We start from the raw sequence: 25512 nt of genomic DNA on the forward strand, positions 1-25512 counted from the left end.
GGATGTAGAGAGTACTTAAATAAATCTTTTTTTTTTATCTTAATTAAATAAAGAAATAAATATTCACTGAATTCTAGGAGTGGGCCTTCAGGTGTATAAATATAGCACCCTACTCTTTACACAGATGAAGAGACCGAGGCCCAAGCATTACAGAGTAGCAGAGTCCTGAATCGCTTAAAAGAAGAAATAAAGTGAGACAGCCAGGAAGTACGATGTTTTCCCCACGAAGCCACACTGATTTTTTGTACCATCTGCAGAGCTTCTCCTAACGGCCCCTGTCATATGTCCATGGTCTTTTCTTGATAAGGGAAAATGTAAGTGGAAAGACATCATGTATGCGTACTAACTGATAAATGGGGATAGCTGTGGTCAGTGGAAACCAGCTCAGGATGTAGCATCAAAGACCTGGGTAGAAAGCACTGGCTCAGCCGACCTTAAACCCAGGAAGGTTCCCTTTCATCATTAATAACCGAAGATACAGCCAACCACCTCCCCGGGCTGATAAGAGCATCCATCATTCCCAGACCTGAGCACACGGCTTGTGTCCTGGCTCTGCCATTAACAGCAGTGCAGAGAACATCTCAACTTCTCTGCACATCAATTTCTTCTTCTGTAAAATGGGAACGATTACAGTACCTCCACTTCATAGAGTTGTTCGAGGCGGAAATGAGTTAATATACAGCCCCTACAGCAAAGCATAGCACATAATGACGGCTTTTAAGGATGAAAGGAGATAAAAGTATACAAAAATTTTTGTAAGCAATAAATTTCAATACTATTCACAGCTGGAATAATCAACAGCAAGGAAAACTAACCAAACCAGATAATCGCCCTGGCATAAGGTTTATCAGAAAATGCCTATGCATTTGTTATCCTTCTATCTTTATAGCAATCATTCTAGAATTCTAAAGATCCAGGAATCATTGGACTGCTCTATAATAATTTGTAGCTTCCTACAGAGTGGTGACTAAATTCTACTTTGAGCAAGAAATCTAAGGGAAATAACATGAAGACATAAAGAGAGTATAGAATGTGTTTCCAGCAAAGCTGCTCCATATAATTTGGTCCAACAAATTCAGCTCCATAAAATCTAAGAGGAGGTGGTAGAGCCAAGAAAGAAGATTAAAACCCAGAGTGTTAAACAGAAGTGTTTTGAGTCAATTACGCAGTCAATTCCGCGCCTCCGCAAACCTAAAATCAAAAGTTATCTGATTCAAAAGAGGAAAACTGACAAACCTAATGTAATAATAACTATCGTTTATCCAATGTTGCCTTTGCTCTGCGTTTCATGCTGAGAGCCTCACTGCCACATCGCCCAGCATCCTTGCAACAACCCTACAAGGTGTGCGTTCTTATGATCACTAAATCACAGAGGTAAAATCACGTACCCAAGCCACATGGCAAGTAAGCAGAGACTGCACTTGAACCGGCCCATTTGCAATGCAAAGCCTGTGAGCCTGGAGCACATGGGCTCCAACCCAGGAAGGTGAGAAGCTGGCCAGAGCAAAACTGCTGGTGGGACCGAAGCCCCTAAGACCAGATGACCAGCGTATATACCCTTGGCCAAGTGCTCTCAGTGCCTCAGAGATGACAAGGACACATGCTGGCAATGCTCCCCCCGGGCAATGTAGTCCCCATCCTCAGAGCTGGAGGAGAGAGGCAAGTGGTACTCCTGACAGCCCCGGGAAGGGTCAGACTAGGACAAAAGAAGAACGCAGAAGAGAGGAGGCCCAAGACATCAAGAAAACCTAAATGCATCTGCTTCTGAGGGCAGCAGGAAGACAAAGCCAAATAAAACGAGGTGGACACAACCCCCAAGCATTCACCGATGGATGAAAGGATAAGACAACTGTGGTCTATCCACACAATGGAGTATTACTCAGCCCTAGGGGTGCCTGGGTGGCTCAGTTGGTTAGGCATCTGCCTTCGGCTCAGGTCATGATCCCAGGGTCCCGGGTTCGAGTCCCACGTCAAGCTCCCTGATCAGCAGGGAGCCTGCTTCTCCCTCTGCCTGCTGCTCCCCCTGCCTGTGCTCTCTATCAAATGGATAAATAAAATCTTTTAAAAAAAAAAAAAAAGGAGTATTACTCAGCCTTTAAGAGGAAGGAGGTTCTAACACGTGCTACAATACAGATGAAGACCAAGGGCACTGTGTGGAGTGAAATAAGCCTCTCGTGGCAGGACAAATACTGTATCGTTTTACTTCCATGAGATACCTAGAAGTCATTAGATTTATCCAGATGGAAATTCGAATACTGGTTGCCAGGGGCTGGGGGCGAGGGCCGCAGACAGTTACCGTTTGATGGGAACAAAGTTTCAGTAGGAGCAGAGGAAAAAGTTCTGGAAATGACGGTGGTTGGGCAACATGGTGAATGTACATAACACCCCTAAACCATACATTTAAATAATGGCTAAAATGGTACATTTTATGTTATGTATATTTTAACCACGATTTTTGAAAAGTTGAATACGACTTTGCTGGGTCCCTAAGCGCACCCAGAACTGTGTCTGAGGAGAAAGCTGTGTTGGTCAGTGCCAGAAGGTACAAGCACTTATGTCTAGACCTGCTCATGGTGCAGCCACAGATGGACAAACGGAGAAGCTCACAGCTGCGATGGGCCAGGCTTGCCGCAAGCCTCCTGCCCCAGAGCACAGAGACTGCAGAGTGCCAGGAAGAGCACCCAGCTTCCAGCTTTCCTCAGACCACGCTCCAGAAAGTTCTGTACTCCAAAGTCACACAACAGAGCAGTACAGTCTGAAGGGGATCCCATCACCAGCTACAAAGGCACTAATGCAGCACCCTAGTGAGAGCCAGGAGCATTCCCAAGCTGGAGGAAGCTGCTCACTGTCCCTTCACCAGCTGGATAACCTGGCACTAGGAACAACTTCTCAAGCATCAGTGTCCTCACCTGTAGAATGGGAGGACTGGACACACACTTCACAGCTCGGGCTAAGAATTAAAGATCACACACGTATGGCCTTCAGAGCACAGCATGACCTGACAAGCACTAATCTGCTATTGCTGGCATGGCGGGTTTTCATCTTCTTTCCCTGGTTTTCACTCCCAGACTTGAAGCCCAACAGGCAGCGCATGACAAGTGGGGAGGTGAAGGCTCAAGCCTCAGGGATTTTGGTGTAGGGACTGCAGACCTAAGCACCACAGCACACAGCATGCGGCATTCCTCTGGGCCTCTTTCTACATGGAGTAAATAAGCAGGAATGCCACACCCTTTTGTCACGGTCACCCATTCGCAAACAACAGAAGTCATTCTGAGGCTGTCCCTTACAATATCTAGGTCCTCTCTTCACAAAGCCCATACTCTACTCTCCAGGCCATGCTGGGATGGTGTCTGCCCAGAAGAGAGATATTTTCTAGTTTGAACAAAGTTACCATATGGGCTGAAGCAAATGAGAGAAGTATGACCCACGCCCTGATCAAACCATACCTGAAGCTCCCACCTTCTTCTGAAATCCTTATGTTACATGCATCAGCTAATCCCCTTTGTTGTTTAAGCCATTTGAGGTTTTTTTTTATTACTTGCAACCAAAAGCATCAAGGTGATAAAATCGTTTCTGCCATCGCAGGGTACTTCCGAGTCTCCCTCTCTGGATAAAATACTCAAGTTGAAATGATTTGTTCAACCATCCCAATATATAAGGTGCTGGAGACAGAGCAGTCCACAGAAAAAACATCCTCCCAGCCTCACAGAACATAGCTGTTCCATATAAAGTACTCTGGGAGCATCAGCACATTGTCATACACTGAGGATCTTTAAGAAAAACATCATCAGTAAACATAGTAACCCAAATCATCAAGGGACACTTCAAAACTACTTATCCCAAGCTTCCACATTTAACAAGCATCCAGCCAAAGTGTCACTCTGGCCTCTTCCTCTTCTCGGTAGACACTAGCCACATCTGGCTACTTAGAGTTAGATTCAAATTAATGACATGTAAATAAAATGCAAGTTTTCATTTTCATTGTGTGGCTAATGAAATGGAGCCACACTCGCCACGTTACAAGCACACAATCTCCAAAGTGGCTAGTGGATACAACACTGGGCATCGTGGGTGGAGAACATTGCCATCACTGCACACATGTCTACTGGAGAGCGCCATCTTTGCTCCAGAGCTCTTGTCCAATTTTAACCTGGCCAGTGTGTGTGGTGCTGGGGAAGAGGTCTCTCTCAATTATCCAACTGATGCTGGAATCCTGAAGCAAGAAGATGACCTTCCACAAACAGATATCCACACAACTAGTATTTGCCACCACAGAAGAACTTTTAGCTCAAACAACTCAATTAGTCTTTCTATTCTTTACTCCCTTCCCCAATTAATGTTCATTCGAATGTAGAATGAGGTTTGTTACCATCATTTATTAAGTAACTGGAATGGAAAAGGCCAGTGTTTTAGAGCCAGGAGCCTCCAACTTTGGACTTCCCACAACAGCCAGAACTTGTTTAAACGCTGTGGATTCACAGGGCACACCCCCCCAGGATTCTGACTGCATAGGTCTGGGCTGGGGCTTAGTAATCCCCACACTTAATAAACACCTTGGATGATTCTAAATTAGCGGCAGTTCTACAGACCGTTCTTCAGAGCTGGGGCATCCAGACTCCACTAGGCAGGAAGACATGACTCAGAATCACTAATGAAGTCAACCCCAGATGCCCAAAGCTTGAAAACTCTCCCAGGTAATTCTGATGCATTTTCCATTCACCCAAACCCAATTTGTGGGCCAATGTTGCCAAAGCTGATCATTTTCTCCAAGCAGCTCTGCCTGCAATCTGTTAGCAGCCATCAGGTGAATATAAGGGCCCAGTAACAGGTGCACAGGGCTGTAAATTCCACCTCCACCCCCCACAGACTTTTCTTGATGTCTCTTTTCCCTCAGGAATTCAGGCAACAGGGTGACTCACCAGGTTGTATTAAACCCCTAGGAATAGGCTCCGTCTACGAAAAAAGACTCCAATAGTAAAAAAAAAACTATCATTCCCATTAATGCCTTCTCCCCACAAATGCCTTCCTTAGAGATAATTATTTCACATAGAAGAGCTTGAGCTTACATTTTTTTTAAAGTAACCTCTACCCCCATCATGGAGCTCGAATTCACGACCCCGAGACTGAGAGTTACATACTCTACTGACTGAGCCAGCCAGGCGCCCCTTGAGCTTACATTTTTAGCTAAACTGTACCAAAAACTGATTCACATTGCTTAAGAAAGCCAGGGTCTCTCTGCCTTATGGCAGTATTTTCCCACAGACTTAGACAGAAATAGGCAATAGCTACATGAATTTTTCCCTCACTGGGCATCCTGTCTCTCTGACTTCTCTTACAAATAACAATATATACATAGATAATATGTCAATATTGAGATAACACCCTGTAGTTCTCACATACACTGTGGAGGTACCCAGCTGAGGCTGTGCACTATGGTATCATTCTACATGGCTACAGACTCTTCCTCCCTTTACCAAAGACCAAAGCTCAGGAATCTTGTCAAGGATCATCCAGCCTAAAACACCATGGAAAATAAGCTTTTCCAGATACATCCTAATCTTGAGCATTTTAAAGTAGAAAGGAACCCAAATTTCATGCCAACTTGGGGGAATTCTGGGTGCCCCAAAAGTTGGTATCATAACAAAGGAAGTGGATCAGGACATTCAGTCTGAGGATGAAAATGGTCTTTAATTCTGTCTCATGTCCCAAGTCCTGGATTATGTACATAGAGGATATCCTCTGTATGATTTGAATTCCTAGACAGTCTATTAGAATGTTCTTATTCTGGGGGTACCTGGGTGGCTCAATTGATTACGCATCTGCCTTCATTCAGCTCAGGTCCTGAACTCCAGGTCCTGGGATCGAACCCCGAGTTGGGCTCCCTGCTCAGCAGGGAGTCTGCTTCTCTCTCTCTCTCCCCCAAATAAATAAATAAATAAAATCTTTAAAAAAAAAAAAAAGAATGTTCTTACTCTGAATCAGGTATGGAGAGAAGGACGGGGACAAGGGAAGGAGAGAAAAGAAACAGTCCAAATCCAAAACTAGCAAAATCCAAACTCCATCGTGGGCTTTTGCTGCCAACTTTATAGTTTTCATTTTATAGAGGTCTTTCTTTGCTTGGCTCCTTGACAGAAAAACTGCACTGACTGAACTTGTAATCTGAATTACCTAAGTCCCCTTCCCCATCCTCGCACGGCAACCCCGGTGCCTGACATGAATTATGCAATGCAGAACAATCCATTACGCAGGCAGAAAAGCAAGAAGGGCTGCCTCCATTTTCAAAAAACAAAATTCCACCATATCACCCTGGCCCTGAAGAACAGATACCCACTGCTCTTTGAGGTTAATCATGTTCTGAAAGCATCTAAAGTAAAGGTCAGGGTCCTGCTTTATCCGTAGAATGTCCAAGAAAGGTGTGTTATTGGAGACTTTCCTGCTATATTGAAAACCTAAGAGGTATACATAAAACGCATTCATTTTTTTATTTGTAAGGTCACACATTTCACAGTAAAATCACCTCAGAGCAGGAAACATACACCATTCCCAGTACATATTCATATAAATGTTGTCATCAAGACGCCATTTTGCACCCAGTTCAAACACTCAACAGACCAGGACCCTGAGACAAAATACTCCAAGAATTATGATCAGCTGTCAAAATATACCCTCTCCCCAGCTCCTCACAACTAGAATGGGGGAGCTGTCAGCTGCTGGGCCTCCAAGAAACACAAGCAGACTACAGTGACAAACTGGACCACTGCTGGAACTTACTATTCACTTCAGCACATAGTTATTGACCCTCGCTGTGAATTGGTCACTATCCTGGGCCCTGAAAATACAGACAGGAGTAAGAAATGAGATTCTGCCTCTTGAACAGATGAAGTGTGAGAAACATCAAGTCAGAGAGACAAACACATCAACAAGGGGCTGCAACCGCATCGCCCTGACCAAATATGGCTCCCAGATGTGTTTTGTTTGGTTCATCCATGCTTTTGGAAGAACCCTGAACCAACATTTTTAAATTGTCAAAGTACGTTTTTTAACAATTCGAGCTTCTGGATTCTCTCGAAATTTTGAAAAATCTGGCAACACTGGCCAATGTTCCCACATGTCAGCAATAGGCTGAAACTAAGTAGCAACTGTCCCCTCTGAACACACTGTGTCCTTCCAGTTTACCCCAGACCCCACCAGTCCCTCATGCCCTTTGAAATACCTACTCAGCATCTGCGTTTGTAAGTACTATTATTTTTTTTTAAAGGGGGAGGGGGTGCCTGGGTGGCTCAGTCGTTAAGCGTCTGCCTTCAGCTCAGGGTGTGATCCCGGAGTCCTGGGATCAAGGCCCACAGGGCTCCTCCGCTGGGAGCCTGCTTCTTCCTCTCCCACTCCCCCTGTCTGTGTTCCCTCTCTCGCTGGCTGTCTCTCTCTCTCTCTCAAATAAATAAATAAAATCTTTAAAAATAATAATAATAAAAAATTTAAAAATTTAAAAAAAAAAAAACCTGTGCTAGGTAGTATGTGTCACAACCAAGGTAAGTAAAAAAATATAGGACTCTCACGTACGGGCACCAGGGATCCAAGAGGATATGCTCTCTGAGTCTCAAGAAGATAAAAGTCTTAAGAAGATAAAATTCAGGGGCCCCTGGGTGGCTTTTTGGGTTGGTTGTCTGACTCTTGTGTTAGCTCAGGTCATGATCTCGGGGTCGTGAGATCAAGCCACACATCAGGCTCCAGCCTCAGTGCAGAGTCTGCTGGGGATTCTCTCTCTCCCTCTCCCTATGTGCCTCCCCCTGCTCTCTCTCTCTTTCTCAAATAAATAAAATCTTCTTAATAAATAAATAAGAAGATAAAATTCATGTGAGCCTGGAGTTCTAGACATCTGTACAAGGAAAATATCCGAAGAGGTTCGCTAAAATAGAAGTATAAGGATATTCATCAATGTGTTGCATAAAATAGGAAGGGAAAACAACCTAAATGTTCAATGTTCATCCTCAAAGCATGCTTTGATACAGCACAACCGGAAATGATTCTACAGCCTTTGAAATGACAAAATAGATATATTTGTAGTATAGAAAAAACATCCATGATACACTGTTAGGCACACACACAAAAAATTCCACAAAACAGCATGTATTGTATTATCCAATTTTCATAAGAAAAAGACCCTCCTAAAAAAACTACCAAAAAAAGTGTGTATGTGTGATTGGATATAAATAGAGTATGAACCTGTGTATTTCTCTGAGTGGGATTACAGACAAGGTAGATACATTTTCCTTCCATAGTCACATCTTTCTGTATTGTAGACATTGTTCAAATGAGGAAAAAAATAACTTTCACAGGGGGGAAAAAAAACCCTAAGCTGTGGAAGTACACACCAGCTATAAATAGTGGTTGACAGTCCTTTGAGGTCACAATAATATTTGAGTTTTTAAAACTCAGAGGCCAAAATCTAGATGCCGATGCGTGGCTTAAAAAAAAAATCCACATGCTCTGACACCAAGGAAGGTTCCTTTTTAACAACTTGATCTGGAGTTTTGAATTCTTAACCAAGTCACACAGACTTAAACAGGCTGATAGTTGGAGGAGGAAATGAGCATGCTCTCCCGATCAGATGTAAATTCTAACGCTTGGCCAAGAATCCAGGTGGCAAAATACTGTCTCTATTTCAATCAAGCCAAAGCGATGCCTTCCGTGGCCACGTGACGTAAGCAACAGGCGCCATCACTGCACACATCTGGTCAGAAGACAGGCCCTCTAAGACCTTCCACACAATTAATTCAATATTTTCTCCACAGTTCAAAATGCTACAACTGGCAGAGAACCATCTTAAATCATCACGGAAAAGTCAGACATATGGCTAAGTATATTTAATATGCCTTAAAAATAAGCCATGGTGTTTCTAGCCAACAAGAGCTTAGGCAAGAATTTTTTTTTTTTAATTTAGTTAAAAGTTATGCCTACTCGTTAGCCTCAAAAGAATTCAACTGAACAGATATTTCCTGAGCACCTACCGAGGGCAGAGATGACAAACAGAGAACAGGAATGCTGCCTTCAAGAATTCAAGAAACACATACTCCAGTATGGGAGACAGACAGACAAATCTACAATGACAAGACACTACTGTCTTCAACTCATGATGTGCGTGGGGGAGAAAAAGAGGGCACGGCGCAGGAGGGAATGGACAGTGTGGGCGCGGGGGAACAGGGCAAACGGAGGAAGGCAAATAAGTAGAACTTGACGATATGGGTTATGACCCGTCAACACTCTGGGAACCCATTTTTACTTCTAGGTCTATCCTCAGTGGGGTCACCAAGCATACTGTACCCTCTCAGGCGGCATCCACAGTGACCCCCGCAGCAAAAGGACATAGGGGCTTCCAGCAACGAAGTCAACACATTTCTAGTGTGTTAAACCTAGGATGCGAATTTTGGAGACAGGCAGATCTGAGCTTGACTCTCACCTGGCTCAGGTGCCGGGGGGCGAGGATAAATGACATGACCTCTCCCGCTCATTTTCTCATGGCTAAAATGAGAATGACATCATCAACCCAGGCAAAACCCTAACCTGGGTCCTAGCAACCTATCCGAAGATCCCTAAAGAACAGTGAAGATTAGTTTACTGCTCCTAATTCAGATTCCCAGTCTCAACCCTGAAGTTATACATTAGAGTAGGGTTTTTCAACCTCGGCCTTATGGCCATTTGGGGCTGGATAATTCTCTCTTGGGGGAGAGGGGGGCAGTATTGTCCATTGTAGGATGTTCAGCGGCCTCCCTGGCCTCTACTCCCTATGTGCCAGCCACACTCCCCCATCCTGAGCTGTAACAACCAAATATGCTTGCAGGCATTGCCAGATGTCCCCTGAGTGGGCAAAAGCACCCTCTGTTTTAAATCACTGCTTTAGAGGAACTCACAGACGGGTGTCCCTGTCTCAACTGAAAATCATCACAGCTGCTATTATGTAGGTTTGTCGGTAAGCCCTGCCTATATGCCAAGCAGAGGATTAAGTGTTCTGGGTACATTTTCCCATTTAACCCTCGCGAGCAGCCAATGAGGTAGGCATTATTCTCATTTTCAACTGGGAAAACGGAGTTCTGGCAGGTTAAATGCGCCCATGGTCACTCAGCTGGACGTGGCAGAGCCTGGATTTGAACCCAACCAGTCTGACGCCCAACCCTTATAACCCCAAGTCCGTCCCACCGCATCCCTTGCCACTTCTGATGTGGGAACCCAGACACAGGGCCAGGACGGTCAGAGGACCTCCATGTCAAGTTCTCCAGGACCATTCTGCCTGAGACCTTCAGAAAATAGAGAAAGGACTTCCCAGTCCTCGATACCTTCATGCAACCTGGGACCTAATGACAATAATTGGAATCAATATGTCACCACCAGGGACAATGTGAGAGAAGTTCCACCGACACACGGTGACGTCCACAGTTTCCTTCTTACTTGTCTGAACTAATCCAACCACAGCCATTTCAAAAAAGTGGCATCTGAATCATGCAGAAAAATGAAGCTTTTTCTAGACTTCAAAAAGCTCTCCAGGAAACTCTACCACAATTTCTCTCTCTCAGGAGATTCTTTCTTCTCTCTGGAGTACTTTCAAATAAGGAACAGTCAGACAATAACAGAAGCCAACATATATTGAACACTCACAATGGGTCAGGCCCTGTGCCATGTGGTTTCCTTAAACCTCCTCCTTTTATTCTAGAGAGTAGGTATCCACTATTATCCCCATTTTCAGATGGGGAAGCCCTGGCCCAAAGAGGTGAAGTGTCTTGCCCTGAGTCACCTGGCTAGCAAATTTAAAAATCTGGCTCCTAATCCAGGCCAGCTTAAGTCCAAAACCTACACATCTATGATATATCAATAAATTGATATTGGTGGGTTATCTTACAAGCAACACCACCATCCTGTTAACACTGTACAGAGCAATAATTTTGAAACATGGCTTATCACCAGGACATAGTGGCCTTTTAATTGCACCATCATGTCACTGTCCATAAACAGAGCTTTGAGGCTCGTCTCGTGATAGGCTGAAAGATTAGCCTTATTGTGGAAAACATAACTGTGTCCCATTAACGGTGCACACAAATGCCTCCGATGGCAATCATGGTGGGGTCAGCACCTCAGCAGGGAGAATGTAATTCCCTTACGTAATTCTTTCTCATGACAATGGAGGTGGTCACAGAAAAAGTCTACACACAAGGCTGGCAGTGCCCACAGTCCGTTTGAGAGTGAGAGTTTGCAGAGTTCCCTGGCACACTCAGGTGCTGCCCAAAATCCGTCCCATGAAGACCAACTGAAACTGGCTGCCAATATGCTGCCTTCAAGACTATTCCTCCGTCAATCAGCTCAGCTCTACTAGCCACACCCACAGGCTGCAGATGACAAACCCTCCTCCAGATTAATGCCATCCATCGTGAGTTACCCACATTTTCAGAGACTTTCCAATACGGCAATTTTCAGAGGCAACTGAGCTCAGGGGAGATGTATTCTAGTTCTCCGTTTGACAGTAGACACTCAACAAATCCTTGAGCAACGAGGACGCACCAGGCACTGCTCCCGGTGCTGGGGGTGCAGGGGCAAACACGTCAACAACAGCCCTGCCCTCTCCGAGCTTCTCTTCTAGGAGAGCCAAAATAAGAATTCTACTTATCTCGAAGTGATCTCCCCGACATGGAGTGAAATAAAGCAGAGAAAGGCCACAGGGGATGACAAATGGCAGTGGAGTTACAGCTTTCAATAATGCAGTCAAAGAAGGTGTCACGGAGAAGGTGACGTTTGGGAAAGACTTGCAGTTCATGAGGGAGCAAGCAGGCCTTCCAGATGTCAAGGTGGGGACTAGCAGCAGGCCGTGGATGGGGAGAGCGAAGAAATGTCATGGGCCAGCTCCCGGGGAGCCTTGTGAGTCACTGTGAAGACATCGGTTTGCGCTCTGAGTTAAGGACTAAAGAAATGATTCTAAGTAATGGATTATTCCATTCTTTAATTACTTAGTCATAAAAAGAGAAGAGTCGTATTTAACTATCAAACACCTTGTTCAAATTCCATCTCCGAATTTTGCGACATGCCTTCAGAAAGGTTACCTCCAGAACACACTGAACTCTCCACAGCACACTTTACCATAAAGCAGACGTCAATATGATAGGCATGTCGTTGACATCCGTGGGGGTTCAGCTGTGGAAACACCAAACCAAATTCACAAGAGATACCATATCGATGCAGACATCCGTAGGGGTGCGGAACAACAAAGCTCTACGTGTTTACGAGGGATTTTTCAGGGTTATAGATCTCACATAGAAGCTGCATAAAGACAGGCAAGAATGCAGTAACCTACTTTTTTAGGATGTGAATGTCAGCCCTTAACGAATTTGACAGCCTTTATTCTCAGTGTATACAAAATCAGTATATCCTGTTACACACATATACAAACTCAAGGAAGGGACCACTAACATCAGAGACCGGTGTTTTGCATTAAATAACCATCGTTTATAAAGCAACATCCTTCATGTAAACCTTTGTGGTAAAGAGATGTCAGAATGTTTTCTCTTATAAACCACTTAATTCCCCTTGGTGGATATCATCAATTCTGCCATCCTAAACTAGCTAGGTAATGAATGGCAACAAATGCAGTGAGCCAACTGTATGCCATTGCATCATAAGGTCAAGTTAATCTATTTTTAAATAACACAGCCATTGGCAAAGGGTGGCCACTGGGAACAATGGACAAGTTGCGTTGCCTGTCCTTGCGTTATTTTTTCTAAAAGCTGTGGAATGTTCCACAGTGTAACCTAAAAATACCCTTCAGAGAAGTGGTCTTTTAGCATGAAGAATAAAAAGATTGATTTTGAAAGTTTAAGTTTAAAAAAAAAAAGACATGTAAACACAAAGCACAATTTAAGAGCAAGAGAGGACAAAAATCAGACTGTTTTCTGCAGCAAAGATCTGATTTGCTTTGGCTGGAAAAACTACTCAGGGACAATGGTACAAGAAAACGGAGGTAAGGTGTCATTCTTCCAGATGCTGACATACAGCAGATCCCACATCAACAAAAAACAGAGAAGCCCCCCACCATCCTGCCTGCTCAGCATCTGAAATTTCACTTCTTAAACTCCAGCAAGAGTCAACAGGCAGAAATACTTCAATATAATCCATTAAGTCTGGTCGGTCATTTACTTATTTATAGCTCAGTATAAATTATTAGACACAGGGAATCAGCCGATTGGAAGATCTGGTGAAGGGAAAATGAACATATTAGGATCCTCAATCAGAAGAAATAAAAGATGAATAGGGAGTAAAGGGGGAAGGACATGGATGGCCTAGTCTGCACTTATCATATGAATGAGAAGCGACAAAGGAAAATCCATTCACGTTAATGAGCGCCTGGGATTTGCCAGGTACTGTTTTAGGCCCTGGGAAATAGAGGGGTGAACAAGTGAGAAAAAGTTCTTGTTTTCACAGACCTTACATTCTAGGGGGAGGCGAGACAGACAAAAAAGAAGAAACAAGGGGTGCCGGGCTGGCTCAGCAGGTAGAACGTGCAACTCTTGATCTTGGGGTTGTGAGTTCGAACCCCACGCTGGGTGTAGAGGTTATTTTTTTTTTTAATAAATTAACTTTAAAAAAAAGAAGAAACAGAAGAGAATGTGAAATCATTACAAGGCCATGCAGTCACAAAGCAGGGTGAGGGGATGGCGTGCGACTCAAGAGCTGTCTTATATGGGGGTCAGTGGTGTGCTGGGACTGGCTCATTCTGGCTCTGGAGAATGGATTAAATGCATCCCTTCCCCACTCCAAATAAGCTACAGATCTGAGGCTCGCCTCTACCAGAGCCGGTTGTCAACCATCTAGCAACACACCACCTGAGGCGAAGCTCAATGACCTTCTTTCTGAAGGGACACTAAGGAAAAGAACCAACCTTGGAAGAATAAGCAAACCCAGAGACCCAGAAGCAGAATTCACGGGACACCAAGAAAGACAGGGCCCTGTGTCTTAAAATGAGAATGACTTTGTAACAGGGCTGTTGTAGAATATTCCAACTGGTCAAAATAAACACACAGCAGAACAAAACACAAAAAGGCACAAAGAACTCTATTCAATTGTGTGCGGTCATAATTCCCTCATTACGGTGAGGGAAAGGGTCTGGTGGTGGTGGTTTTTAAGCCGTGTCTTATGTATTGTCCCTGCTCTGTCTATAATGTGGGCGGTTTCGGCTTCCGGGCAATTTGCAAAACCACAGACCTCACCTACGAAAATATGTAAGCATGACCTACGGTATCACCACTTTGGGAAACTACAGTCACATCATTTTAAGCTCTTGGAGTCGGGCTTACTTATGGAAGTGCAGCATTTTATGAGTGCAAAGGGCCTACAGGGTACACCCATTTTGTTTCTGGCATGAAAAAATGAAGAAACGAAGGCCCAGAGAGGGTGACTTGCCAGAGAGGACAGCACTAGCTGGCAAAGCTCGTTCCGGAGCCAGGTCACCTGCGTCATGGGTCATATTGTCAATGTCAGTCTGTATCTTAGGGCAGTGATTCTCAAAACTGAGCACGCCTTGGAATCACCTGAGGGCATCTTAAAAACTGCCCCACGGGCTTGGACTCCGGAATTTGGAAGTTTGGGATCAGTAGGGCTGGGGTGAGGCTCCAGGAATTTCACCTGTCCGACCAGTTCCCAGGTGACACTATGGCCACCCATCTAGGGGCCCTACTCTGAGACACGCTGACCCTGGAATGAGGAGCCAGGGCTTTTGGCACCCAACATAGCTGACTTCCAGCTCGACTTCTGCCACTTGCATGACTCCTGGAAAGGCTACAGCCAAACTCTGAGGGCCTCAGTTTCTGACATCTGCATCTAGGGGCAAGGACTAAAAAACAAAATGTCCATAAAGCACTAGCTCCGCCAAGGGCCTGGATATTCCAAAGCAAGTGCTTAGCTTATATCCTACAGCAGAGTTTCCTTAACTATCTTTTTTCTTTTTCCGCATATACTAGGATGGTAACAATTCTATCGACAGACAAGATTAAAGACTGGCAAAAATGCGGAGCAACTGGAATATTTTTGGCATTTATATTCATAATAGCGAAAAACAGCAAATAGTCCAAATGTACCCTGATAAGAAAAAATATTTAAAAACTGTGTGTGTGTGTGTGTGTGTGCGTATACACACGTATACACACACATACCTACAATGGAATACTACTCAACAATATAAAAGAACAAGGAGGGGTGCCTGGCTGGCTCAGTCAAGACTCTTGATTTTGGGGTTGTAAGTTTGAGCCTCACAATGGGTAAAGAGATTACTTAAAAATAAAAAAATATATATAAACTTAAAAAAAAAACAATGACACAATAATATAAAATCTCCAAAATATTCTGAGTGAAAAAAATCAAACACAAAAGAGTACATATGGCATTATTCCATTTATATGAACTTCACTAATAGACAAAATTAATCCATGGTAAAGGAAATCAGAGAGCCTCAGCCTCTGAAGGAGGTATGGGGAACTGACTGGAAAGGGACAGGAGGGAAATTTCTAGAGTAATGGAAATGTTCTATATCTTGATTTGGGTGAAGACAAAATGAACATAGATGTTTGTCAAAACTCATCAAACTATATACTAAAGATCTGTGCATTTCACTACAAGTAAATATACACTTACAAAGTATAAAGGATACGTTAGATAAATAAAATTATACAAAATAACATATTTTCTTCAAAATAACATTTTTATATAATATATATATATGTATCTGTACATTTTTTTAGGCACTTTGTGACAAAAGATTGTCTTCTCCATCTAAAATGAACCAAGTTCTAGTGATCCCAGGGTCCTGGGATCAAGCCCCACGTTGGGCTCCCTGCTCAGTTGGGGGCCTGCTTCTCCCTCTCCCTCTGCCTGCCGCTCCTCCTGCTTGTGCTCTCCCTCTCTCTCTCTGTCAAATAAATAAATAAAATTTTAAAATAAATAAACAAAATAAAATAAAGTGAACCAAGTCCAACCTGGTAGATCCATTTAGCTTGGTTCCTTCACAATCCAGTCCTGCTTCATATAATACCATTTGCTGCAGAGACTATTTTAGTCTGTGCCTCTTTCCAGGGAGCTGCCATGAAATAGATACAGCGGAATTTTCTCCCACAAGAAAACCGTGACATTTCCATACAGACGGCACCCAAAGTGCCCTGTGTCCCTAGGAGTGGCTAATGCAGGGTGCAGACAACACAAAAGTAACATTTTTCTTTACCACGTAACAAAGATGAGTCTATCTAATATGATTAAAGTACAGTAATGAAGACATAGTAAGAGCAATTCTGTCGTATAATTTAAATCATATTCTTGCTATCAAGGGGAACAGAAGACTAGTAAAATGCTTTCTAGTGCCATGTTTCTGTAATGAAGATGTTGGAAGAACTGTGCCCATGTAATTATTACATAAAATAGTAGCTTTCACACTGCAGTGGATTCCATCCACAGCCTTATGCTATCCTGAATAGAACAAGATACACACACACACACACACACACACACACACACACACCTGCTAGGAACAATCCTGTGCAGCACACAGAATGGTTCTGGGTGAAGGGAAATAACATTTGGAGACACGACAGTTTCCTTTCCATCCAGAGGTGTCTGATTCCAAGCACACTTGATTATGCGACCCACCCTTCCTAAATTCCCTGATGAGGCAGCCCTGGCACAATGCCTCTTGGATCTTTGATTACTGGTGGACAGAAGAGGTTCAGCCACAGGCAGCATATTGCACATTAAAAACAAGCCCCCATACAGGACGCACTAGGCAGATTACAGACGGATAGGTAGCCCTGCCTGTCCTTCCTCCAACCCTTTCTCCAAAACGCCCCTGCGCGGAGACCTGTGGCTGCGCCCATCGAATGCTTTGACATGGTGTTTCCTCTACAGTTCTATCAAGTCCTAACCATCCAGGTACTGGCATTGAATTCATAATCAGGTTCCTAACACTAAAAGCTGGGCTTAGAAATAAATCACTGGTCAAATTCAATTAAACATAATAGTAGCTCATCTTTATTGGGCACTTACTATGTGCCAGGCCCTGTTCTGCACACTTCCCACTTATTAGCTTATGTAATACCCAAATGAAAGCCAGGTTACAGATGAGGACACACTCCCACGTAAAGGAGGTGTCAGACCGCAAGGAAAGCCTGGGGAAATGCACACTGAATAAAAGCACAGTCTCTCTCCAATAAGATTACCACCTTGTACGGAAATGAGAAGAGAGGCCTAACTCATAGTTCAGAGTAAGTAAAAAAACTACAAAGTACCCATTTAAGGGAGCCCAAAGGAAGAAGGGTTTGCTCAGCATAGCCAGATGCTGAAGGGCTTCCTGGAGGAGGTGTCCAAGTGGAAGATAAGAACACAAATGGTAGGAGCTTTCTGTAACTGTCAGTCCATCATTCCCCAAACTACCAAAAGGCCTGAGAATTCCTTCTGCCCCCTCCTCTGTTTCGTCTGGAACAGGCTTGTTTCCAAGGATCTGTTCAGCCCAGCCCAGCACTCCTTTCCTTTAACACATTCCTCCAGCTGCTGCTTGCCCTTCCAGGCCCGAAGGCACATATGGGAACTTTTCACCACGCTCAACTTTGCCACCTCCTCTGGTGCTTTCATGGGGGGTGGGGGGGGGGGACCTATGTCAGGGTACTTGGTGGTACAAGTGATCCTTTAAGGGAATCAAGTCCTTCTCGGTTGGACTGATATAGGGACAGCCGCTTGCCTGCACCAAACTGAGATGCAAGGGACTCCCCACCACCAGCAGTCATCAAAGATGTGGGCACCTCTACAGGCTTCTAAGAGAGGAATCTGCCTTCATTCCCACCCCAGAAATCAGGCCCTTGGGTCCAGGAGGGTCATCCCCCCACCTCTTCTGCATCGGCTTACATTAAGGACTCAAACCCTCCCTTCTGATATCTGTGTGACCTTGGGCAAGTAACTTATCCAATGTCAATCCTGGTTTCCTTACCTGCAACCTGGGATGTATAAAAACAACCCGCTCTCAGAATTGTGAATCAGAACAAAACAGCCAAGGAAAGCATTCAACACAGAGCCTGGCACGTTGTAAGCTAACAGTGAAGAGTAACTACCATTATCATTATCAACGATAACGATGCTGGTGGTGGTGGAGCAGCATTAACTTGGGCTGGATTCGCGCGACAGAAATGCTCCTTCTTTCCCTCCCCCCACGCCTGGGGCTGGGCCACACGACCGAGACACATGCGTCATCCAGCTCCGGGGTGAACGCAGGATCTTCAGGCGGCGGGCACAGGAACCGCAAGGCGGTCGTGCCCCAACCCACCTGGAGGCAAGCCGGGTGAAGCCCATTCCGTGATGGAGGAGGTCAATAACCACAGACCCCTCTTTCTCGTTCATACCCATTCTGCGGGTCTGTGAAGGGGTAAGTGGCGAAAGAATGCAGTGGCTGAGCCTGCTGCATCACTCCCCAGAGGAGACCGGAGACCATCCACTTTGCCCCTGCCTCAGTTTCCCAACTCTCCTCCAGGCGCAGGCGAAGCTGCGCCGCACTTGGTGGCCGAGATAACAGGTTGGCAAAACAGGCCTGGGAAAAGTCTCCCCGCTTCCCGGAGCAAACCCAACCCCCTCTTTCCAACGCAGGTGGTCAAACAACCCACCATCTCTCAACAACTTTGCTTATTTCACCACGACAGGGCGCACGGCCCCAACTTCCCCTCTAAGCTGCGCTCGGAGGAGGAACGCGGGAAACCGAGATGCGGCGGGGGCACTCCGCAGGCCTCTCCCGGTTTTGCGGCCGCCTCCCGGAGGCGCGTCCCGTCTTACCTTGTCTGACGGCTTTGAAGGTGACGGCCTCCTTGCAGCTGTCGATGACTCCCAGCACGTCATAGCGGGGCAAGCCGGACACCCGGATCCCCTGCACCTCCAGAAGCAGCTCCCCTTCGCCCAGCCGAGGGCCCTCGCCGCCGCCGGGAAGCCCCGCCGCTTCGGCCGCGGCCACCGCTCCGACATACGGAAACTCCCCATTCTCCGCGCCCCCCAGCACCGTCACCCCCAGCTCACCCTGGGGTCCCCGCTTCACGGTGCATTCGTGAACCTTGCTAGTCCAGTGGTTCTTCTTCTGGATTACTCTCGACATGATGGGTTACACCCCTCCTCCCCCAACACACAAAAAAATAATAATACAATGAGAGACAGGTGCCCCCCACAGCACAAGCCCCCAAGCCCCCGCTGGTTCATGGGAGAGACATCTCCCCAAAATAACGCAACGGGAGAGAGAAACTTGGCAGCCTCGCTCCCCTGCACACACTCGCGCACTCAAGCCATCATAAAACAAACTTTCTGGGCTTCCCCGCGAGCCCTGCACAGGCGCCCGCGAGCTTTGTTTGCATTCCGGTGCTTCTCGGTCCACGTTCCGGCGCCCAATCGCTCTCTCCCGGACCAGAGTCCACTCTGCGCCGCTTGGGTTATTTTTTTTTTCCTCCCTTCCTTCCTTTCTTGCCTCTTAGAAATGCGGTGTCTCCTCTTTGCCTCCCGCCTGGCTCGCCTTTCCTCGCTGGCGGGCTGTTCCTGAGGGTGAGGGAAGCCCTTCCAGCCAGTTGCTGGGAGCCCTGGAGACGCGGTTGCCGAGCGGGGGGTGGGGGGGGACAAGAGGGAAGTGCCTGCGGCCCCTTTAAGCAGATACAAAGGCTCGGCTTGTTTTGTTACAGTTCATTCTATTCCGCGCCGCCGAGCGCAGCGGCCGGCGAGAGGAGACGCGCGCGCATGCGCTCCGCGGCCGCCTGCTGGCCGGCCCGCCCCACCTCTCCTTCCCGATGGGAGAGATTCCAGTATGCTTCCCGTTGGGTCCTAAAACCGATCTCCCAAAACGCAATTTTGCCCCCTCCACGCACCCCTCTTATTCCTCCTTTTCTTTCCTTGCCGTAGAGTCACCTAATCACTTGGGGGTAGGGGCATGTGCACATGTTTTACTCCGACCGTTTGCAACTTTTGAAATATGGTCAATCTGGCTTTGGCATTTTAAAACCATTTCAAACAGGTGGGGGTTGGGGAGGCTCACACACTCACCCTCGCGCTCACACTCACGCACACACGCACGCACTCACGCCGGCCTAAGCCTCCTCACCGCCCTCGGCCAGTGGCTGGCCACGCTGTCGGTCACCCTGCCGCGCTTGTCCACCCCCGCCCCCACCCCCGCGGTACTTCCCTCTAGTACCCCAGAGCCCGACCCGACCTTGAGGCGCGCGCCTGCTCCTTGCCTGCCTGTGCCCACCGGTTCGGGTCCTGGAGATGGGACTGCCCGTGTCTCTGCGACCCTGGGTCCCCTGGCCCCCTACCTGGGATCCTTGTAAACTTTGGGATCCCCTTAAACTTTGGAGTCAACTTTTTAGGACACAGGGAAAACTATAGGCACGGGAAAGAAGCCATATGGCCGGAGGGGGTCCAAGTCTTCAACCTAAAAGGGACCTAGCTTTTTAAATGCCTTTCCATCAAAGACGTGTGGAGCCAGTCATCTGTCCCGTGCTCAAGTTCCTGAGTGAGCCAAGAATCCTTCGGACCTACCCCGGGACCAGGAGATTAGGATCACCCACCCGTCTGGGATCTGCACCCGCGCCCAGGCGCCCGCGGGGGCGGGGACTAGGCAGCCACCTCTTGGAATTCACAGCCCGGGGATCGGTGCCGCCCTGGGGTGCGAGCCGAGCGAATGTCTATCCCCGCTAGGTTTCGGAATGAGCTCGGAGGCTGCGGACAGAGAGAATACCCTGCACCAGTTAGGCTGCCCTCCCCAAATACCCCCCAAATCGAGAGTCTCCTAAGCAGTTTCTTTTACTCAGTGATTTATAACATGTATGTTCATCTTTGGTCACAAATTCCAAGTGCTAAACGAGGGAGGGGAAGGAACTCAGAAAGGATGGGATGTCACAGAGGTCGGGGTTGAGAGCCAGGCTATGGTGTATGTTCCCAATCTCTGCGTAACCTTGAGCAAGCTCCTTGACCCCTCCGAGCCTTCCTTTCGTCCCTGTTAAGTAAGTATAATAATACCTTACAAGGTTCTTGGGAGTATTACATAGGAGAACACTTGTAAAGTGCCCCGCTTGTAAAGTGAATACTTGTAAAGTGGAATATAATAAAAACTTATATTAGTAGTAGTAGTATTTGGAAAAACAATTGGGAAATCATTTGGGGTCTCAAGTTAAATAATGATAATTCCTCCTCTTTTTTCTAAAGTTTTAAATATATAGGCATACATTTAAATATTTTGGAAGTACTGTTTGTAGGGCGCTGTTCTACGCTAATAAAAACAAGGGAAGAATGTTGATGCTTCTCTCCTGGGTATATTCAGAACTGAAAATCCCATTGCCTAGTATTTGTGAAAGAAGGAAGTGGCCAATTTTTCCTGGCTCTTCTTAGTGAGGGAAAATTCATCTCCACTCTCTTTTCAAAGAAGCAATCAGTTTGTCTCAAGCTTAACAGAATCAAAATGAGTGGAAGCTTTCAAACTTTATTCCCAAGCCCAATCACAGATCCATCCAATCAGAATCTCAGAAATGGCTCTATCCTCTAGACTTTTAAGATCCCCCTGAAGTGGTGCTGGTACACAACACTGAGGACCACAGGTCTAGCATCTTGATTCCTGAGCATTTTAAAACACAGGACCCCTTGGAGAGTAAACCTACGGTCCACATCATCCTCCAGAGTATAAGCTCCAAGAGGGCCAGGAACTTAGGGCAGTTTGGTTTACAGACATGTCCTCAGTTCCTAGAACAACATTTCGTACCTAGTTAATGCTCAAGTATTGGTTGAATGAATCTCCCCATAAAAATGCACATTTTTGCATACCACCTTGAAGTGGAGTCACAGATGCCCCTCAAATCACTAGTAAGCTTGACCTTGTGTGTTTCCCCTCCTCCCCACTCCATATTGTAGTAGTCCGATTTCTTGCCAAGAATGCCCCACCCATCCAGAATCAGTGACTCCCTACCTCCCCATTCAACTCTCACTCCCACCCAGGAAGGGTGAGGGCAAGTGTTTTCAGGTCCTCCACTGCAGCAGTACCGTCTTCCCTCTCCACCATGCCAGGTGTCCCTGCATCTGAGAAGAGGAAAGGACAAGGAATTTAGCATCCTTCAGATTTCAGATATGGAATAACCCCCAGAAAAGAAGGGATACCTGAGGGTACAGAGGGTAGAATGGAGAGAGGTGCAGAGAGACACATTATAAATCCAGGAACATTAAAGAAATAACTTGAACAACCAAAGTAGCTAAAACCACCAATTTCCAGGTACTGGAATGATGTTCCCAAACTTTCTCTTCCTCCTCTACCCTTGCTATCTCCACTGTTACACCTGGCCCAGTTCCTGTGTCCCAGTCTGGAAGCAAGGCAGAAATCATATCTAGTCTATCCAAACTTTGAGTCCTCAGCACCTAAACCCATGCGTTGCTTGGAGTGTGCCCCATATGCACTTGTTGAATGAGTATGTGAATGCACGGGATGAAGTATGACATTAAACTGGGGCACCCGGCTGGCTCAGTCAGTACAACATATGACTCTTGATCTCAGGGTTGTGGGTTGGAGCCCCACGTTGGGTGTAGAGATTACTTAAAGAAAGTATAACATTAAGCTATAAGTATGTGACCTTTGATCTGGTGGCTAGAATTAATGTATTTACAGATTGCTTATAGTTGTCTCATCTTGAAGTAGATTTTTCTCAAATAGAGGTAAAATGGGATCCTAGTGTTTTGGCTTCTTTCACTTATGCTATGACTTCAGCAATATATTTCAGTGGAGAAAATAATACCACAAAGTATCTAATTTTGAGACTTACCATATGTGCCAGGATCATTCTGTGTATTATTTTGCTTAATCATCACAACAACTGTGTGACGTAGGTATGACTTAGATTTTACATGAATGACCTTGATTTTACGATTGAGGAACATGAAACAAGTAAAGAAATTTGTTCCCAAGCATGGCAGTGACAAAGCTAGGGTATGACTCCAGAGGCATAATCCAAAGTCCATACTCAAAACCATTGCCCTGTGAGAGTGTAGGATGTGGCCGTCTGCCATTTCGCATATTTGGGTAATAGCGTTTTTTTGGCTCCTGAATCTGCCACATAGTGTGTGCACCCTAATTAAGTCACCCTCCTATCTCGTCCCTATAATCTGATGGAATATACTGTTCCACTCTGAAATCCAATCTCCTGTTCCCCATCCATGGACTCAACATGCATAACGTACTGGGATGTAAAGAGGATTAATTTGCAAACATTTCTAAACTGTTCGGAGATCTGCGGGCTGTGCTGCAGGTGATATGCCAAACATCCTTATACTGGTATTGCACAAGCATTTCAACAATGAAATCTTCATAAATACGGTAGATTCATATGAGAACTAAACTCTAACACAATAAACTCTACACAAATTAAGGTCTTATTTTCATATAACTAATTCCACTACAGGGAAGAGGGAAAAAAACCCCACGAATATAATATGTGTGTCTCTTTTCTCTCTCCCAAATACATTTCTTCCCAAAGTTTTCCAGTTGTGATTAAAGAAATTTATCATGGCAGTCTAAAGTGGCATTTTACTTCACTTTTCTGATAACGTGAGGATGGGAAATGAGTTGGTCAGCTCTGGGGCAAAGGAGGACATATAAATCGGTTATCTTTTAATTTCTGAAGAATGCCATCAAGAGGCATAAGGTATAGATATCAAGATAAATACTCTGTATTCAGTAAGGTAACTGACTCCGTACTAGTGATTTAGAGCGAAAGACCAACAGAGAAGGTTGAAGCCATTAGCTGAGAAGCAAGGGAAATGGCAATGAGAGCCATTTCCCTAGACATCTGTGGGAGGCACTTTTATGATTTACTTGATAACTTGTTCTTCTCCACACAGGGAGGCAGGTGGGTGGTTTCTCTGACTATAGTATTCCCCTCTTCAGTACTTCCAGATAGGCAAGAATAAATAAAATACGAATTCTTAGGATCTTTCAAAATATCACCTATGAACTATTCTTTTAATACCCCAAAGAGTAACTCCAAGAAGAGGGTCTAATCCTGGATACTGTTGTAGTTTGCTTCCATGTGAGAAATAAATACTGATAACTACAAGATTTGAAATTTGATGTTGGGTTTGAGGGGCCAAGAGAAACCCAAGAATTTATCATGGGAATCTCCCCTAAAATTTCACAAATGGTTCAGCTGTATAAAACACGAAGTATCATCCTGCATCATTCCCCCGAAAATACACCTGAGGCTAGTGTTAATTTCCTTGGGAACAGGATATTTGCATTCTTTGGTAACAGACGTGTGTATCTCCTTTCTATTTCCCACCGACTCTGAAAATATAGTCATTTGAATATGGTAGATGCTTAAATAATACAGGATTTTATTATTGAAGGTTTTCGTGCTCTGTGTTTCTTCTTTATTTTAGATCTTTAACAGTTTACTGCGCTAAAACAGAACTGAATGAGAGAAGAGGAAAATATACCTTGAAACCAAGGGTGAGATGCTCATATTTTTTGTAAACGAATGTTTCTGTATTTTGACATCGCTCTTTTTTAATATTTATTATTTTTTAAAAAGATGGTATGTATTTATTTGAGAGAGAGAGAAAGAGACATGGAGGAGTAGAGGGAGAGAGGGAAGCAAACTCCCCGCCGAGCAGGGAGCCCAAGGCAGGGCTCAATCCCAGGATCCTGGGATCATGACCTGAGCAGAAGGCAGGTGCTCAACCTACTGAACCACCCAGGTGCCCCTATTTATTAATTTAGAGAGAGCGAGTGTACGTGTGCATGAGCGTGAGGCGCGGGAGAGGGGGAGAAAGAGAGACTCTTCAAGCAGACTCTCTGCTGAGCACAGAGCCCAACACAGAGCTTGATCTCATGACCCATGAGGTCATGACCTGAGCTGAAACCAAGAGTCAGATGTTCAACCAACTGAGCCACCCAAGTGCCCACCCCATGGGATGCCCATATTTTTTAAAATACCCTAGTAATACTCATTTTTGAAGAACAACTTAAAAATAGATAATAAAAAGGCGTCATTGTTAAGTCATTTGAAATTATATTCCCAAGAGATAACTTTTTACAGATGAGTGTATCTTCTCCTGGACTTTGGCCTATACAAACGTACACACATGCACACACACACACACAGAATCTACCCTCTTAAGTTCTCTCTTTCCACTTCAGATTTATAGTTAATTTATGGAATAAAATACTCCTTTATGTGCTTTTTCACTCACCAATATACTATAAATTTCCTATTTGTAAACATAAACCTATATTTATCACTTTCAGTAGCTCAACAATGTTTTTATTTATTTTTCAATAATATTTTATTCTTTCAATGTTCCTAAAGGTATTTAACCGATGCCCTGTTAGTGGTCATTTAAGATTCTGAGTGGGCCTAAAGTAATCATTTGTATTGGGATGTTTTGGTTGCCAGCGACAGAAACCCAGCTGAACTAGCTTTAGCAAAAAAGTAAGTGACTTAGCCA

The 25512-nt window shown here is 45.2% G+C and overlaps 1 protein-coding gene across 18 annotated transcripts in view; it reads right to left on the reverse strand.

Moving 5' to 3' along the window:
- The window catches only part of MAGI1 (membrane associated guanylate kinase, WW and PDZ domain containing 1), a 604286-nt gene extending 584507 nt beyond the window's left edge, over positions 1-19779 (reverse strand). For 13 of the 18 annotated variants that reach the window (XM_048226581.2, XM_048226580.2, XM_026501188.4 and 10 more), the window contains exon 1: positions 18832-19773. In XM_048226581.2, coding sequence (XP_048082538.2) covers positions 18832-19144 — 313 coding nt within the window. In that variant the 5' untranslated portion in view covers positions 19145-19773. Of the gene's footprint in view, positions 1-18831 lie in introns of all 18 variants that reach the window. The other 5 variants (XM_057311872.1, XM_026501184.4, XM_026501183.4 and 2 more) reach the window with 1 other exon arrangement.
- Between the last annotated feature and the right edge of the window lie 5733 nt (positions 19780-25512).

The sequence above is a fragment of the Ursus arctos genome, unplaced genomic scaffold, assembly GCF_023065955.2.
Source record: "Ursus arctos isolate Adak ecotype North America unplaced genomic scaffold, UrsArc2.0 scaffold_14, whole genome shotgun sequence".
Taxonomy (NCBI): Eukaryota; Metazoa; Chordata; class Mammalia; order Carnivora; family Ursidae; genus Ursus; species Ursus arctos.